The 17,728-nt window shown below is 42.5% G+C and overlaps 1 protein-coding gene across 3 annotated transcripts in view; it reads left to right on the top strand.

Annotated features, from left to right (window-relative positions):
* ADCY8 (adenylate cyclase 8) overlaps nt 1-17,728 on the top strand; it is a 228,624-nt gene that overhangs the window by 125,649 nt on the left and 85,247 nt on the right. For all 3 annotated transcript variants that reach the window (XM_027615225.2, XM_027615216.2, XM_027615207.2), the window contains exon 7: nt 144-414. In XM_027615225.2, the coding sequence (XP_027471026.1) occupies nt 144-414 (271 nt within the window). The remainder of the gene's footprint in view (nt 1-143; nt 415-17,728) is intronic.

Genomic DNA, 17,728 nt, shown 5'->3' with positions numbered 1-17,728 from the left:
GGGGAGCACGTATTGTCCTTGAAAATATGTCTTCACAGTACCCGTGTGTAGCCCTGATGTTGGCTTTGCCCAGGACGGCAAACAGCAATGGTTTTTGCAGGCCACCTCGGGGGTGTATAATGACCTATGCTTTGTGCACACAGGAGGATTCACATTTCCAAAGCCACGCTGGACTGCCTCAACGGTGACTATAACGTAGAAGAGGGTCATGGTAAAGAGAGAAACGAATTCTTGAGGAAGCATAACATAGAGACCTATTTGATTAAGCAGCCTGAGGAGAGTCTGCTGTCGTTGCCCGAAGACATTGTCAAGGAATCGGTGAGCTCCTCAGACAGGAGAAACAGTGGGGCGACATTCACAGAAGGATCCTGGAGCCCCGAACTGCCCTTTGATAACATAGTGGGGAAACAGAACGTAAGTCCTGGCTTCCTTCTTCTGGTTAGCCAAGAATGCATGCTCGAGTGCACCCCCAGCCCAGACTCCTTAGAGAAAACTGATTCATCTTTAACCTTTTCTCTGCGGAGCACCATAATTGCAAATGATTAAACATCTCTCCTCAGGACAGATTTAACCTATGTATGCAATTTCAGGAAATACCAGAAATATCAGAGGGTTCCCAACACCCTCTCTCTCTCTCTCTCTCTCTCTCTCTCTCTCTTTTTTGATCTAGCTGAAAATAAACATCATGTGAAGGTGGATTAATAATCCCCTCCCTCCCCCCGCCCACAAAACTACTCATGTCGGAGAACCTGACATGATTAAACTAGCAACAAAAGTAGAAGGTAGAAGTCCATGAGAATGCCATTTCTCAGGGAGCTGGCAGGCCAGGAGTTCTGAGTTGCCCTCTGAAATTTAAAATCAGGAGGGCACTGTTGATCTGGGAATATAAAAGCAGCACCGAGTGAGGCCAAGGGTGAGTATGAGCGCTTTAGGAGGAGCCTGCAATTTCAAAGCCACCCACATAGTTCTCTTCCTATTTAGTGTGGATTTGCATCTTAAATGAGGGATAGGGCTACAGAGTTAGTACAAAGGTATAAATCACCAATAATCAAATTATTTTAAAAAATGATTTTTTCCAAATCCCAGAATCACTCTAAATCCAATGAGATGCTCAGACTCCGAGATGTACTGGAGAAGTGAGAGAACCAGAGGGATTCAGAGATGCTCTTGTCCCCAGCGTGCTTGTCCAGAGCACAGGCAAAATCACCTGCTCTCCTAGGAGTTTACTTTTAATCCTTTAGGCCAAGTACAGGATAGTCGAATTCATGTAAATTCATGGTGTAACTCCAACATACCTTTTTAAAGAAACAAACAGAAGCCAGTATATAACACTTAGAATCAGTTTCTGACAGGCTCCTGAGCCAAGCAAAAGCTGAAAGCAGTGTGAAGAGTGCTGTAGCTTTATGAGGACATAAATGGGTAATTGTCCTCATCCGTGGACCTGAACTTTTCTCATTAACTTGCAGATAAGACAAATCTATCTGCTTAAAGGCATTTAAAATGGAGCAGGTTAAAATGATGAAAGCCTTCCCTCTTTCTTCAGCACTTGAAAGATGGATGTGGGGTGCCCCAAAACAGGTTAACCTGTTTCTTTCCAGTTCTGTGTGAAGAAGCTATGGAACAATCCATGAATCAGATTCCACTGGGGAAGGATGTAGGTCCAGCTAAGCCCACATGCCTTGTAAGAGTTTTACCTTTAGGTCTTCACTTGTCTTTTGTGAGTGTTTAATTTGCCCCCAAATTATATGTCCACACAAGTCGTCATTGAGTTCAATGTCTACTTCTTTCCATCCTTGGATTGGTATGCATGGTACAGTTTGATGTTACATAAAATAACTGTCTTGCACATTTGCTGCAGTGGATGCATGGCCAACTGACAGTGTCCTCCCAGCTCCCTCTGCCTGTTGTTAGCTTGAGCCTGAATGCTGGTTATTGAGAGGAGATGCGTGCCTCACCCTGGATACCTCAGTAACTGCATAAAATTCTCTTTGTTTTAGTGTTTCTGTTTTTCCCTTTTTGGTCTTTCCATTTGAAAAATTTTCTATTTAAGCTGATCGTAGAAATTGGGAAAATTCCTAATTGTCCTCACCTCAGTTGTACCCAACCTTGCCACTAATAGTTGAGAACCAAGAAGAAAGAGGTGGAGATGCTTGGTTTTATTTCATGATTGAGCCATCTGGCAAAATTGTATAGGGAGAGTGGAAATATTTTCTTTGCTGATTTCCTAAAGATATTTTCTGGTGTCATGAAATATTTGGGATGACATATCATTATCAAAGATTATTAATCTCGGTGTTTAAGCATACCGTGCATTTCTTGTGATGCCTGAGTTTTACCTGGATACCACCCACCTGCGCAATGTTCAGCATGCATAATCTCAATTCATTTTGATGCCATCAGACCTACAAGCCAGTGAATGTGTATCGATATTCATAAATAACCAAGTGGAAGTGACTGAATCAATGGAAATGCCCACAAGCTCTCAGAGTTCGTCCTTAGGCTTAGCTCTAGAAGTCAGTGAGTCGTGTGTGTGATTCAGAGATAGGACGTGCACCTGGAAGAGATCAGGAGTGATCTGGCTAAGCCCACGCTCTGCCAGACACCCAGTCAGTTCCACAGACAGTCCAGACCATCTGAGTGTTTGCATAACACAAATAAAACATACTAATGCTTCACTGGGGGGTGGGGTGGTTTCCAACTAAATTGGCCAGATGTTTTAGAGTCTATTAATTCATAATGTGTGCTTAGAAATCGTGTTAATGACATCAGTATGCTGAGCCCTAATCTGTGCTATGCAGATGTTCAGATAGTTACATTCTCATGTATTCATTCATTCATTTGATAAAGATAAATAGAGCATCTATTATATGCCAGGTACTGCTAGGAATAAAAGATAAGGGGAGACAGAGGAAAGAGACACTTTAGAGGTAAAGTCAGACAGTGGTTTATATGCATCATGAAGACAGGAATTACGTATTTCACTTACCCACTGTTTAGCCTGCAGTTAGAACACTACCTGGTAAATAGAAGGGCTTGATTACAGTTTGTTGAATGAATGAATGAATGAATGAGTGAATGAATGAATGAATGAAATGATAGCGACAGATGGCAAGGGAGAGGAACCAGTCAAGTTTGACGTTCAGATTTCTTGTTTGAGTGACTGGGTCAACGATAGAACTGCCCTCTAAAATAAGCACTACTGGAATGGGAGGAGACTGAGAGGGAAACATTAGGAAGTCAGTTTGGGACATGAGGAGCTTGAGCCTGGGATGGATCAGGGAAAGATCTCCAGAAGGCTATTGGACACACACTTCTGAAGCTCTGGTATGAAAGAACAGTGCAAGAGAGGAATCTGGCAGTCATCAGGATTTGCATGCTCGTTCAAGGCATGAGAATGGCACAGATCACAGTAGGGAATATGTAACATAAAACAATAAGAAGACACAGGGCAGATACTGGAAGGCACCAGATGGGAGGTGAAAGAGAGGAAGGATCCCATGATGGAAATAGACAGGAAGCAGTCAGAGTGATCAGGAGAGAATTAGGGAATGTGGTGTCATGGAAGCCTAGAGAACAGAGCATTCTGATAAGGAAGAGGAAATCAACCATGTCAACTATAACCAGGAGGCCCAGTAAGATGAAGACTAAAAACTACCAATTGGAATTAGATTGAAAAATATCACTGGCAGGAAGCAGATTTGATGAGGTGATGAAGTCGGAAGCCAGATTGTCACAGTCGATAAGAGAGAGTTCTTGGGTTTTGAAGAACCCCGACGCAATCCCTCTCCCCATCCCAACGCCCATTTCAGGAGTCTATCAGTGGTTTGGAAGAGCAAGAGAAGTCACTAAGCATTCTCTCTGGCCCCTTGTATGAATCTTCCAGTCCCTGTCTATGCCTGAAGATAATCTCTTGATTTTGATGTCCTGCACCTTCCCTGCCCATATATCTGTATCCATTTGGGTTAAACTTGCTGGTTCAGCTCTCTGAGTTCTGGTATCCAGGTTGTGTTTGGACACACTGAGCATTTCTGCTTTGCATCTCTAACTGTTGACATGGGCAGGTGTTCTGTTCATTGATTTGGTGTCTTGGCTTTCTGAACCCAAGGCTCAGTTACCAGTGAGGCTTCCTATGCTCTGAGCCTATGGGTGGAATGAAAGTAAGAAAATTGGAAGGCAAGAAGCTTAAATCCCTGATGGACTATTGAAAGTTGAGATTGTAATAGCAGAAGTAGGTCATTGAAGTAGACCAAAAATTAAAATGTTGACATTTAGGGGAGGATGTCCAGAAACTTCAAGGTGAGATTATTGGGTAAGTCATCAACATGGTCATTGGATCTCTCAGAATAAAGACAAAACTTGAGATGTGAAGTGAAAACTTAAGAAAATGATCTTTATGTTAAAGATCACATTTCTCTGCTGGTTGCATGCTGTATCTAAAAATCTGTTTGTGGGCTTGAGCTCTTATTCATTTAGTTATTTAATAGGCACTCTATATTCTAGATCCTGGGGATCCAGTAGTGAGCAGACAGACTTGGACCCTGTCTTCCGGAAGTTTGCCTTTTAAGGGAATGGGGAATGCAGACAATGAACTAAAACATATAAGTGCTACAAAGGAAGTAGAGATATATGAGTAGGAGGTGGATAGAATTACTGCAGAAGAATTATATAGGCCTCTGCAGATTCTGTTTGAGTGCTGAGAGGACTGTAGATGCAAATAACCAGGAGAAGAGCTTTGCAGACAGAGAAAACAGTAGTGCAAAGACCCTGAGGTACGAAAATTTTGGTGTGTTAGAAAAAGAACAGGGCGCCTGGGTGGCTCAGTTGTTTAAGCGACTGCCTTCGGCTCAGGTCATGATCCTGGAGTCCCGGGATCGAGTCCCACATCGGACTCCCTGCTCAGCGGGGCGTCTGCTTCTCCCTCTGACTCTCCCCCCTCTAATGCTCTCTCTCTGTCATTATCTCTCTCAATAAATAAATAAATAAATAAATCTTAAAAAAAAAGAAAAAGAACAAAAAGGAAGCTAGAACATAAGCAAAGAAGAAAGGGGTATGAGATGAAGTTTTAAAGGAGACAGGAGCTCAGTGTTACAAGCCTGCTGGTTTTAGATTTTATTCAAAGGGAAATGATAGAAAGTTTTTAAGCAGGGCAGTGACATGATCAGATTTAGATTTTTAAGAGATCACTTTGGCTGCCTTGTGGAGAATAGGTTCTGGGGGCAACAATGGACTTATCCTCAGACAGACTGCATCTTAGACTTACCATTTACAAGAGGATACCAAAGGGTGAAGCTTTCATGTTGCAGTAAAAAGTATTGTGTGAGGTCATTAATAATTTTAACTTGATTTTTATGACAAGCAATAGGCCAGGGGAGGTGCAGCTGCTCTTTCAGAAGCAAGACCCTCTCAGTGCCTGGGTTCTGTCCTCAAATACTTTGAAATCCTCAGCCCCGTCTCATCCATCCCTTTCACATTCACCATGGCATCCCAATCCAGACACTTTGCTATTACTCCTCCAGGCTTTTTAGAAGAATCACCTCGAGAAAAATACACATTTGCCACTTAATTGTATATATTAGTCATTTCTACACCGTAGACTGACTTTGGTCATCATTGTTACCATGAAAATAATGCCAGCCCTGTGAAGATTGAAAACATAGGTAAAACTTGTGTATTCCACACAACAAAACAGAACGTGAATGCACTTCATTGCTGAGGGTATAGCTAAATAACCACAGCATCGCTAATGCTAACAGAGATCTAGGGTCTGGGGTCAGGTGCCATGTTGGGAATATTGTTCCTACCCTTTCCATTTAATTTCCGTACCAACCTTAGAGGGTAAGTGTGATGTGCCTGTTTTACAAATGAGGAAATTGTGACTCATAGAGATTAATTAATAGCCTTAAAGGACGTGTAACCAGTATATAGCAGGGCTGCAATTAGAACCCAGTTATGTCTGATTTCAGGCCACACTGCCTCCCCTTTGTGACCTGAAGGTAGATGCTGGGTGTCTACCTTCTACTTTGTTTCCAGGTCAGTCAGTCAGTCTCAAAAGTGTGTGTCTGTGTGTGTGTCTGTGTGTGTCTGTGTTCACCCACTAAAGATGGGTAGCCACTGATATTTAGGAATTTTCTGTGAAAGCTCCAGGAAATGACCAGATTTCCCCGCAGCTTGTCCTGACATACTAGGTAGCATCTCATCCCATGAGTGTCCTGATGTGATCGCTGTTTGCGTGGCAAAGGCTAAGCTGGGCAGCCTGCCATGTCTACCTCGTGATAAAATGACAACACACCATTTGATGTAGTACCACTCTCATTGGAGAATCTTGAGCCCAGGAGACAAGGAGATGTGGAGAGAGTGAAGCTGGCTCGGCTGGAAGCAGGACAAAAAACCTTCGTGGGTTATTATGTCTTCATCAGTCCCAGACTTTTCTTAGGTCCTGCTCTCTTTGTCCATAGGGAGAAAAGAAAGAATTCTCATTTGATTGCCTGCTGATCAAAACCCTCATGTTGACCTGATGCTGAGGGTCACAGGTTCCTCATACTAAACTGGTTAGTCCTGTAGGTTGTGAGTCTCATGATCCTGGGACAGATCTCCGCAGGACCCAAAATTTGTCCAAATGAGAGTGGGAAGGGCCTGAATGGAAACTCCAGAGAACCAAGTTGGAGCCCTGATTGCTCCACTTACGGCCTTAAGGCCTTGGGCAGTCACTTCCTTTCAGCACTGACATTGGCCCATTCCATTTCTCAGCCGCAGACGCATGCCGGGAGTCCGTGGCTGTGCCAGGGAGTTACCCACACTTCAGAATCCCACCCTCCAAAGCTCAGGAAACACATAATTCACCAGGAAGCAATGGGGCCACCTACTGTTTACAGTTATCCTAGTATAGGATGGCAGCTTAGCGCAATTATCATCCAGTGAACTGTCTTAAAACATCAATATCAAGCTCAGCAACAAGTTAAAGCAAAACACTGGAAAGGTATTTGAGGTAAAATCTTACATAACTAGACAGTGCAATCTCTCAGCACTCCGGATAGTTGAGTTTTGATTATATGAGCTAAACACCCAGACATCATCACAAACATCATCACACTTTGCCTTCTTTCAGCATCTTGCTTTCAACATGATCATTGTGTTCTGTTGAGTAGTGTTGATCCCTGGGTTTGGTGTCTTCACTTGGGTTTCTGCCCCTAAAGGGCACGGGGCAAAGTGGTGGGTGCCTTTTATGTGTAAACCAATGCCCACAAGAAGAACTCTCTAAATTCAAGCTCATTTTACCTCTGTGATCCACCTGATGATAGCAAGTCACTCCCCATCAAGGTGTTCATTTGTTTGCTCATTCAGTCATTCATTACTTGGCTCCTCTTTGAGTAAAGGCCAGGTGCCAGGCACTGTGCCGGGGGCTGGGGAGAGAGATGAGAAAGGAGGTCCAAGTTGTCAAAAGACCTCATTGTTCCTGGGATCACCGCCAGGTCAACAGCTCAGTGTGAACTTGCTATCCTTCCAGCAGGACAGTGTTAGTAAAGGACAGAAAATTGAACCAGGGTAGTTGGGGAAGATCTTCCCAAAGAAGTGACTGTAAAGCTGAGACCCACAGACAAGTAGGAGGTAGGCCAAGGGTGAGAGAGCAAGATCCCAGGAGGAGAGGGATGACAAGGCCACCATCTGCTGCTCAAGAAGAAACACCTGCTTCTCCCCCCAAACCCCCAAGAACTCTGACCTGAAATTCCCACTCCTAAAGATGCCTGAAATACTGGGTATTAGTTTTAAAGGAAAAGAAGGTGTGTTCTCAGACCTTGCTGCTTCTGTGATAAGCTGCTGAATATCTAATTGTCCACATTCAGTCTTGTATGCAGGAAATCACAGGCGGATTTTTCTCCATCCGCAATTTATTTTTAACTATTTAACATCAGATTAAGTCTTGATGTTCCCTGGATGGGACATCTGCAGGCTGTTTGGGCAGAGAAAATGGAGGGCTTCGTCCATTTCCCTGCAGTGTGTCTGCACTCTTCCCGTAACATGTTTTTTTCTGACAACAAATCTCCCCAGGCTCTCCTTAGCCCTGACTCGGAATATAGCCTCTGGGTTGAGCCAGGGAGAGTCATTAGAGGGGTCTGGTTTTTCACTCTCTTCAGACAGGCAAGTGGATTTGAAGCCTTCGGGGAGTGTTGAGTGGATTAAGTAGGCAATTTGATCCATTAACTTTGACTAATCATCCTTTTCTGTGAAGTTCCAGAGCTAGCCAAAGGTGGGAGAGAGAAAGGTAGAGGTGAGCTTGTGGCTCATGTGGGATCTCAGGCCTGCAAATGTGCATTAGTTGGCAAGTGTACAACACACAGCCTATGCTTCCCCAATGGTCAATACCTGGCTGAAACTTTTCTAAACAAACCAGCCGGACTTGACTTTCACTAGGGGTTGACTTGTTGTTCGGGGAATCACAAAACTGTGGCCTGAGGAACCAGAACCAATGAACTCTTGGTATCTTAAATAGGAGAAAGTTAATGTATGATATTTTAAATATTTGAAGATACGTAGCAAAAGAAAGAACAAAAATCTGGATTTTTTTTCCCCTGACTCCATTATATCCTTGAACTGGGATCTCAGTTTTATTGACCTTGGCGCTAATGTGACCAATGACCGGGATAAGATTCTTCAATGTAAAATTTCTTCATTGAGCTGCATCAAATTTTTTCCTCTTTTCGCCACCAAGGATACTTTTTATTATTTTGACCCAGTGCAAGGCATATGTATGAAGGTTTTTATTTCCACACAAAATTGCATCTGATGTGAATGAGTGTGCATGCCCACTTTTTAAAGCGGTGGGGTAGCATGTGGCATAGCCCACCATCATGGCTGTGGCTCTGCACAGGGAGGCGAGGGTTACCACTCTCAGGTGATTTTCATTCCAGCCCAGAGCAAATGCTTGACATTTCTGGTGGCCTCAACAGCCTCATTTTGGTTATTCATGCATGTACTTATTTTTACTTCACTTAGGTCAAAAAGGTATTGCCCTGCCTTATACTTTCTTGGGTACTGATGGAACTTTGTGAAAGGTTTACTCACATCTCAAGGCCCCAGCATGTAAGAGGAAGTAGAAGACACAGTGTCCCAAAGACGTAACATGACCTGAGTAGCTTCTTTTCCGGGTTCTGTCCTACCATACCTGATGAGAAGTAAGAGACGTTGGGCTCTTGAAGGTCAGTTATTGTAGCTCCACTGGAACCAAATTAAGAAAAACATCAATAACCAGATTTAATTAACAAATTGCAGAAAGGAGCCTGAAAAAAAAACCTCAGACAGAGAGACTTTTTAAAACACCGAACAGGAGTCATTTATCAGCAACTCACATTTATAATACTTCTTTCTCTTTTTTTTTTCTGTTTTTATTGGTAACTTTTATTTTAAATAATTTCAAGCTTACAAAAATCTTCAAGGATAATACAAGGAACTCTTTTATGCCCTTCACCCAGATTCTCCAATTGCTCACATTTTGCTAATTTGCTTTATCCTCTTTGTTTTGCACATATGCATATAATTATAGGTTTTTCTGAACCATTTTTTTATTATTATGTTATGTTAATCACCACACATTACATCATTAGTTTTTGATGTAGTGTTCCATGATTCATTGTTTGCGTATAATACCCAGTGCTCCACTTATTCCTTATTCCTACGTAAAACGAGTTACTTCAGAACCTTACAAAAAATAAACGTTTTGGTAATGCTTATATTTCAATTCTCTTCAAATTTCTAAGAACACACACATACACACTCCACCCACAAACGTGCCCCGCCCCACACACACTTCCATTTTCCCCTGTGGCGTTGACATTCTGAAAAATATACATCTTAGATGTTCACACACACACACACACACACACACACACACACACACACACACAAAACCAAATAACTTAGGTCCTCATATGTTTGTTGATTCATTTCCTGAGCTGAAAGTACCCATTTTGTTAACCCCGAAGGTCATTTGGTCAGTGTGTAGTGGTTACCTCTCCAACCGCAACCTAGTTGACATTTTGGTCCAGTTATTACAGCGTTACAAGTCCTTTGATCCACACCAGCCCTGTGGCCCTATACACAAACCATTAATGTGTCAGAGTCTCTCCAACTCATGAGTCATGTCCTGAGCAGGAATCCTGCCTCCCTCCCTGGGCTTGCCCCATCCCTTTTACTCATTCCAGCTTGATCCTGAGATGAGGTCAGTGCTGGGGTTTACATATGTAATCCACGCATCACAACGGATGTGATATTTTAAAAGCTAAAACTTCGATTGGCAGCTTGCTTCAAATCATGTGGCTTCAAAGTGGCTACATCTGAATGGTTGTGCCAAGTTCTGTTTCAGCCAATTCTACAGTTTAGCGACTCTTTTTGATTAAAAATGGCCCAAGTGTTTAGTGACTCAAGCACAATCACATTCCCATCCCAAGATGAGCATCTTTCTGAGAAACTCAAAGGATATTATCAGAGTAAGAAATCCTGAATTAGCTTAATAAAGGATCGGCTGAACAGAGCCAAACAATCTTCTCAGGCAGGAGAGAATCCATGTCAGGCACCACTTGTCCTGGGTTAACCTGGCTCTGTGGTCTTGAGCCAGAGCTTGGGGACAAAACCTGGGACATTGGTGATTCCCTCTGTGGGCTCTGAGCCCCGTTATTCTGAGAGCTCTGTGGTTGGCCTGAAGTTTGACCACAGCGGACGATTTGCCCACACCTCATCCAAAGAGAACCAAAACCAGTGAGTTTCCAAGACGATGAGCCTCCGATAGGATGAACTGAGGCAAGGAGCAAAGCATTAACTGTCAGACAAAGCACACTGGGAAGAGAGCTTAGCATGTCTGAGACATAAACCCCCAAATGAAGAAACTGTCTTAATGATCTGGCTTATCAATATTAGTTGAAAGTTCAAGAGCGAGGATGCGGGCTTTATATAAGTAGCAAATTCTAGAAAATTCTTCTTGTGGGATCTACCAGAAGTAGGGTACCTGCCACATCACTGTTTTATTCTCTTAATCATAAATTTCAGGACACAGAGTGACAAAGGCCAATGAAAGAATTTCATACAACTTTGATTCCTCATCAAATGTACCATCCAGACAATATTTGCAAACTTTCAGTTCAGCTGAAAGCTGGAAAACAATGATTGCCCAGATAGTCTGGGCCCCGGACTCATGCTCATGATTGAAGTTTGGGAACCAAGTTACACAGGGTTGCTGGAATCCAGCACAGGCTGACTGGAAACTTCTGGACTATTTCAGCAAACCGCCCCCTTGTTATTTCATTTCTTGGAGCAGAAGCTAGGAGCTTATGAAAATTACTGAAACCTCTTCCCATAGCAATACCACATAGACCTCTCTGCAAGAAGATCTCATTGGCTATTATTTGGCTTTGTTTGGAAGACAGATTATGGTGACATAAATATCCAGAACATAAAAGAGAAGTAAGTACTGTTGGGCATGTAATCTGAATGTGATTCTTCATTTTCTTTTAGTATAGATGAGGAAAATTGTAACAGTCTTGACTAACACTCCATAACCTCGTTTATGGAGGATGGTCCAGTTTGCTAACGCTAACATTCCTATAAGGGGAAGAAATGTTAGCAATGGGTTCCAGGAAGCCCCATAGGGATAGTTTCCCAAGGGTACCCCAACTCAGTACTTACCCAAATGCCACTTAGAGCCTCCTCACCAGGAAATCAGTATGTACCACATTCCAAGGAAATCTCTGCTCCCCTACCCTTAGATTGGAGGGGAAATATTTGTGTCTCTTTCAAACACAGCAAACGTTACCCCTGAAGCACTGAATGAAAATCATCCTGGATTAGATCACCTCAAAGCTTTCCTAAGAAGTGAGCTTAGGGAAAAAAAAGAAAAAAAAAACTTTCTTTTTTAAAAAGGTAGGAGCTTTCTATTCTGGGGGTGGGATTGGAGTTTTAATAAACAGAGAAAAAAATAGCTCTAATGTGTGCCGCTGGGTACTCTTATTCAGGCTTAGTGTTTGTTCCTGGCCATTTCTTCTTACATTTGTAGGACCTGGGAAGTGGGTTTGGAACTGAGTGAGGTAGAAACCTCCGCCTTTTGCACAACTCAAACCGTGCAGGTGGCAAGTTTGACGTAGAGCTGCAGAGACCTCCAGGGCAGGCACAGGGAGATGCTGCCAGGGAGGCAATGCAGGAGCAAAGCAGGAGTTGGCTGAGGAAGCCTCAACCTTTCCTGCTTCTGAGTGCAGGCTCCAGCCTGAGTCTGGAAGCAAGCAGGGTCTTGGGAAAAGATAAGGCATCTCAGCACAAGAGAGGAAGGCACTGAGCCTGCTGGACTTGGCATTTTCTCTGGGTCTTTCCCAGATCAGCAACAAGCTGGCCCATACTGTGGGGTCCCGATCACAACCGCCTACAGCTAAATCTCAAGACTGCCGTGTCCATCTCCCAGAGGCACTCACAATGATGACTTCAACCTCCACTTCAGGCTGTGTTGTGGCAACCACTCAGGCTGACGTGAATCCAGGCTTTGGTCTTTGTCATCTGTGACCTCTGGTGCTTCAGTGGCCAGCACTGGGAGGTAGTAAAGGGGTGGTGCACTCTCTGGATTCCAAAAACCTGGGTAAAACCTCATGTTGACAAGCATCATAAGGCTGCCTTTCAAGGCTCTTGCTCTTGGCTGGAATTATATTCAGCTGTGTGCTAATGCCTTTTACTTCCTGCTGATCAAATACTAGGCATTTGATTGAATGGTAGAAAAAGAAACCAGGTTTTATTTAATAACCACAGTTTGCTAAACAGAATCTTTCCCAATCAGAGTCCACTTGGGAGAGAATAGGAAAAAAATAACAGGGCTTTTGATAGCAAGAGTTTGGAAACAATGCCCTTATTAGTGCTCTATAGTCTCTCAACCTTATAGCCGCTCATTCACGCATGCATGCACGCATTCACTCCACACATACTTATTAAGAACCTACCAAATATTCCAGATGCTTGAGATTCAGTTATGGATAAAACACAGTGCCTGATCCTCAAGGGGATCATAGCCTAAAGGAACAGACAAACTACATCACAGTAACTGCTCTTCTGAGAATAAGTGCAGGCTCAAGCAGGCTTCCTGGAGAAGGTGATGTCTAATTTTTTATGTTATGTTAGTCACCATTAGTTTTTGATGTAGTGATCCACGATTCATTGTTTGCATATAACACCCAGTGCTCCATGCAGTACGTGACCTGCTTAATACCCATCACTGGGCTAACCCATCCCCCCAACCCCCTCCCCTCTAAAACTCTCATATTGTTTCTCGGAGTCCATAGTCTCTCATGGTTCATCTTTCCCTCCAATTCCCGCCCCCTCCCCTTCATTTTTCCCTTCCTTCTCCTAATGTCCTCCATTCTATCCCTTATGTTCCACAAATAGGTGAAACCATATGATAATTGACTTTCTCTGCTTGACTTATTTCACTTAGCATAATCTCCTCCAGTCCCATCCATGTTGATGTAAAAGTTGGGTCTTCATCCTCTCTGATGGCTGAGTAATATTCCATTGTATATATGGACCACATCTTCTTTATCCATTCATCTGATGAAGGGCATCTCAGCTCTTTCCACAGTTTGACTATTGCGGACATTGCTGCTATGCACATTGGGGTGCATATGGCCCTTCTTTTCACTACATCTGTGTCTTTGGGGTAAATATCCAGGAGTGCAATTGCTGGGTCATAGGGTAGCTCTATTTTTAATTTTTTGAGGCACCTCCACACTGTTTTCCAAAGTGGCTGTACCAACTTGCATTCCCACCAACAGTGTAAAAAGGTTCCCCTTTCTCCACAGCCTCTCCAACATTTGTTCTTTCTTGCCTTGTCAATTTTTGCCATTCTAACTGGTGTAAGGTGGTATCTCAATGTGGTTTTGATTTGAATTTCCCTGATGGCTAATGATGATGAATATTTTTTCATGTGTCTGTTAGCCATTTGCATGTCTTCTTCGGAGAAGTGTCTGTTCATGTCTTATGCCCATTTTTTGACTTGATTATTTGTTTTTTGGGTGTTGAGTTTGAGAAGTTCTTTATAGATCTTGGATACCAGCCCTTTATCTGTAGTGTCATTTGCAAATATCTTCACCCATTCTGTGGGTTGCCTCTTTGTTTTGTTGACTGTTTCCTTTGCTGTGCAGACTCCACCCCCAAATTACTACAACTCATACAGCAATTCAGTAATGTGGCAGGATACAAAATCAATGCACAGAAATCAGTTGCTTCCTTATACACTAACAATGCAACTGTAGAAAGAGAAATTAGAGAAATGATTCCATTTACAATAGCACCAAAAACCATAAGATACCTCGGGATAAACCTAGCCAAAGAGGTAAAGGATCTATACTCTAGGAACTACAGAACACTCATGAAAAAAATTGAAGAAGACACATAAAGATGGAAAAACATTCCATGCTCATGGATCAGAAGAATAAACATTGTTAAAATGTCTATGCTACCCAGAGCAATCTATACCTTCAATGCCATCACGATCAAAATTCCAATGATCTTTTTCAAAGTGCTGGGACAAAGAATCCTAAAATTTGTATGGAATCAGAAAAGACCCCGAATCGCCAAGGAAATGTTGAAAAAGAAAAACAGAGCTGGGGGCATCACGTTGCCGGATTTCAAGCTATATTATAAAGCAGTGATCACCAAGACAGCATGGTACTGGCACAAAAACAGACATATAGACCAATGGAACAGAATAGAGAGCCCAGATATGGTCAAATAATCTTCGACAAAGCAGGAAAAAATTTGCAGTGGAAAAAAGACAAGTCTCTTAATAAATGGTGCTGGGAACATTGGACAGCCACATGCAGAAGAATGAAACTCGACCATTCTCTAACACCATACACAAAGATAAACTCAAAATGGGTGGAAGACCTCAATGTGAGACAGGAATCCACCAAAATCCTAGAGGAGAACATAGGCAGTAATCTCTTTGACATTGGCCACAGCAACTTCTTTCAAGATACATCTCTAAAGGCTAGTGAAACAAAAGCAAAAATGAGCTTTAGGGACTTCATCAAGATAATTGGTTTTTAAAGTAGTGGTAAGGCATGCAGCTTAGATGCTCCATGTTTGAATGCATAAAATAGAATGGGCTGAGGAATTGTTTAGTAGATCATATTATGGCAGGTATCTAGACTCCAGCACAAGGTCAGATGTCATTTGCATTGGGTCTGATTCTATACACTAGAAGAGGGGCACATGGAGGGAAGTTAATAGGATCTTACTCAGTGATCAGAGACAGGACCCCAGGTAGAATTGTGAACAAAAACAGGGAAGAACTTCAGACCAACGTTTCCCAAATGATATTTCATGGAACATGTAGAGGTGATTTGAGCCAAAAAGCATTTTGTGGTTCTAAGTTTGGAAAATACAGAATTTTAAAATCTCATTTCTGCAGAATTTATCAGTACCTTAATTTCAGTGACACGTACTGTAAGTCTCTGAACAAACACGTGCTGAGTGGCTATGATGCAATGAACCATAATGGATCCGTATTTCCTAAACTGATTGGTCCACAGAACCATTTTGTAAAGAAGCATCCCTTGATTCCCTGTGTTCTTCGAACAAGGTTTTTGGAAAGGACTTAACTAGGAGAATTAGTGATGACTTCCCCAGATGCCAGCACTGCAACTATGTCAGCGGATTTGCAGTATCTCCAGGGATGCTTTAGAGGGTGTTTTGCAATTGGAATATGCGATCCATAAGAACTACAGTGTTTCTGACTCAACAAAACTGGATGTTTCTGGAGAGTACACCTTCAGCCGGAAATCTTACTGGGAAGGATGTATTTGCTGCCACAACCTGATGAAAGGACTACCAAAGTTAGTGGCCATCCATGAAGTGAGAGGACAGTAGGAAAAATGGATTTTCACTCTGTATGTTGTATAAGACAATTCCCAAAGAAAAGTCACGGGCCAAACCAGATGGTGAGTTTAAGAGGATTTATGACTTGCTCCACCCCATTCAGATGCTGTTTACAAAAGCATAACTGGGACCTGTGATGCTGATTTTCACCTGAACCCCCAGATTCTCAGGCAGACCCTATGTTCAGAAACTTGGGAGAAGGGGCTCTGGGCTTCTCATCTGGGCTTTGATCTGTCCTAAGTGCCTATGAGTAAGGAGGTCATTGAAATGCATCAGGAAGGCATGGATCTTGGTTAGGATAAATCTCAGGGCTCCTGTGCTTTTATGTGAAGAGACTCAGATATGAGAGGCCAGCTCAGCAGCAACATTTTTTAAAATTTTTTATTGTTATGTTAATCACCATACATTACATCATTAGTTTTTGATGTAGTGTTCCATGATTCATTGTTTGTGCATAACACCCAGTGCTCCACACAGAACGTGCCCTCTTTAATACCCATCACCGGGCTAACCCATCCCCCCACCCCCTCCCCTCCAGAACCCTCAGTTTGTTCTTCAGAGTCCATCATCTCTCATGGTTCGTCTCCCCCTCTGACTTACTCCCCTTCATTCTTCCCCTCCTGCTATCTTCTTCTTTTTTTTTCTTAACATATGTTGCATTATTTGTTTCAAAGGTACAGATCTGTGATTCAACAGTCTTGCACAATTCACAGCGCTCACCGTAGCACATACCCTACCCAATGTCTATCACCCAGCCACCCCATCCCTCCCACCCCCCACCACTCCAGCAACCCTCAGTTTGTTTCCTGAGGTTAAAAATTCCTCATATCAGCGAGGTCATATGATACATGTCTTTCTCTGATTGACTTATTTCACTCAGCATAACAACCTCCAGTTCCATCCACGTCATTGCAAATGGCAAGATCTCATTCCTTTTGATGGCTGCATAATATTCCATTGTGTATATATACCACCTCTTCTTTATCCATTCACTGTCGATGGACATCTTGGCTCTTTCCACAGTTTGGCTATTGTGGACATTGAGCAGCAACCTTTGATATTTCCCAACATTGCTGCTCTAATCTGACCTCCCAAATATCTGGAAAGAGCAGCTAAGGTAAATAAATGAATATATACACTTATGATTGTATATAAGCATAATATGTATTTGAGCTATACATTGAAACATACATTCAGATACATGTATTCAATTTTGTATGTATGTGTGTGTATGTATGTGTACGTGTGTGTATGTATATATTTCTATTATTCTCGGGCATTTCCCGTTTCCTTCCATTTTATCCATTTGTTTTCTTAGTGCTAGCCAACTGCTTAAGTTGTTTACATAAAAGAATAATATCAACTTTTAAGAGGTCAGTTGCAGTTAGAATCCTATTTGAAAGCTTATGCTATTTTTTAATATGATCTTAATCTTGCTCCCACTACAGCTGTCCATCTCAAAAAGAGAAAAAGGCATATTCTATTAAAAACAACTGGTTCCATAATGACTCTAAATCTGCAAATGAGACCCATTACCCATTTCCCCAGTACCACTTACAAAAGAATCCCTGTGAAGTATCAGCATATGGATTTTTGGTGTTGACAACCGTATCCAACTTGGTCAAATCTTAGTGGTCATCACTAATGGAGGAGGAGAGGTATACCAGTTCATCTCAAACCACGGTCACCCCCAAAGCGAGCCATGCTTTGCAGTGGTGCATGGGGGGTGAGTGAAAGCAGATGATTTCCCTCCCTAATTCCAGTTCGCTTGACTTCTTTAGTTGATGCTGGTCTTCCCTTGAGCATATACATCCTGAAGCTGTGGGGT

This window comes from Zalophus californianus, chromosome 4 (assembly GCF_009762305.2).
Source record: "Zalophus californianus isolate mZalCal1 chromosome 4, mZalCal1.pri.v2, whole genome shotgun sequence".
Taxonomy (NCBI): domain Eukaryota; kingdom Metazoa; phylum Chordata; class Mammalia; order Carnivora; family Otariidae; genus Zalophus; species Zalophus californianus.
Note: the sequence above shows the minus strand (reverse complement) of the source record. Positions and strands in the feature narration are given on the sequence as shown.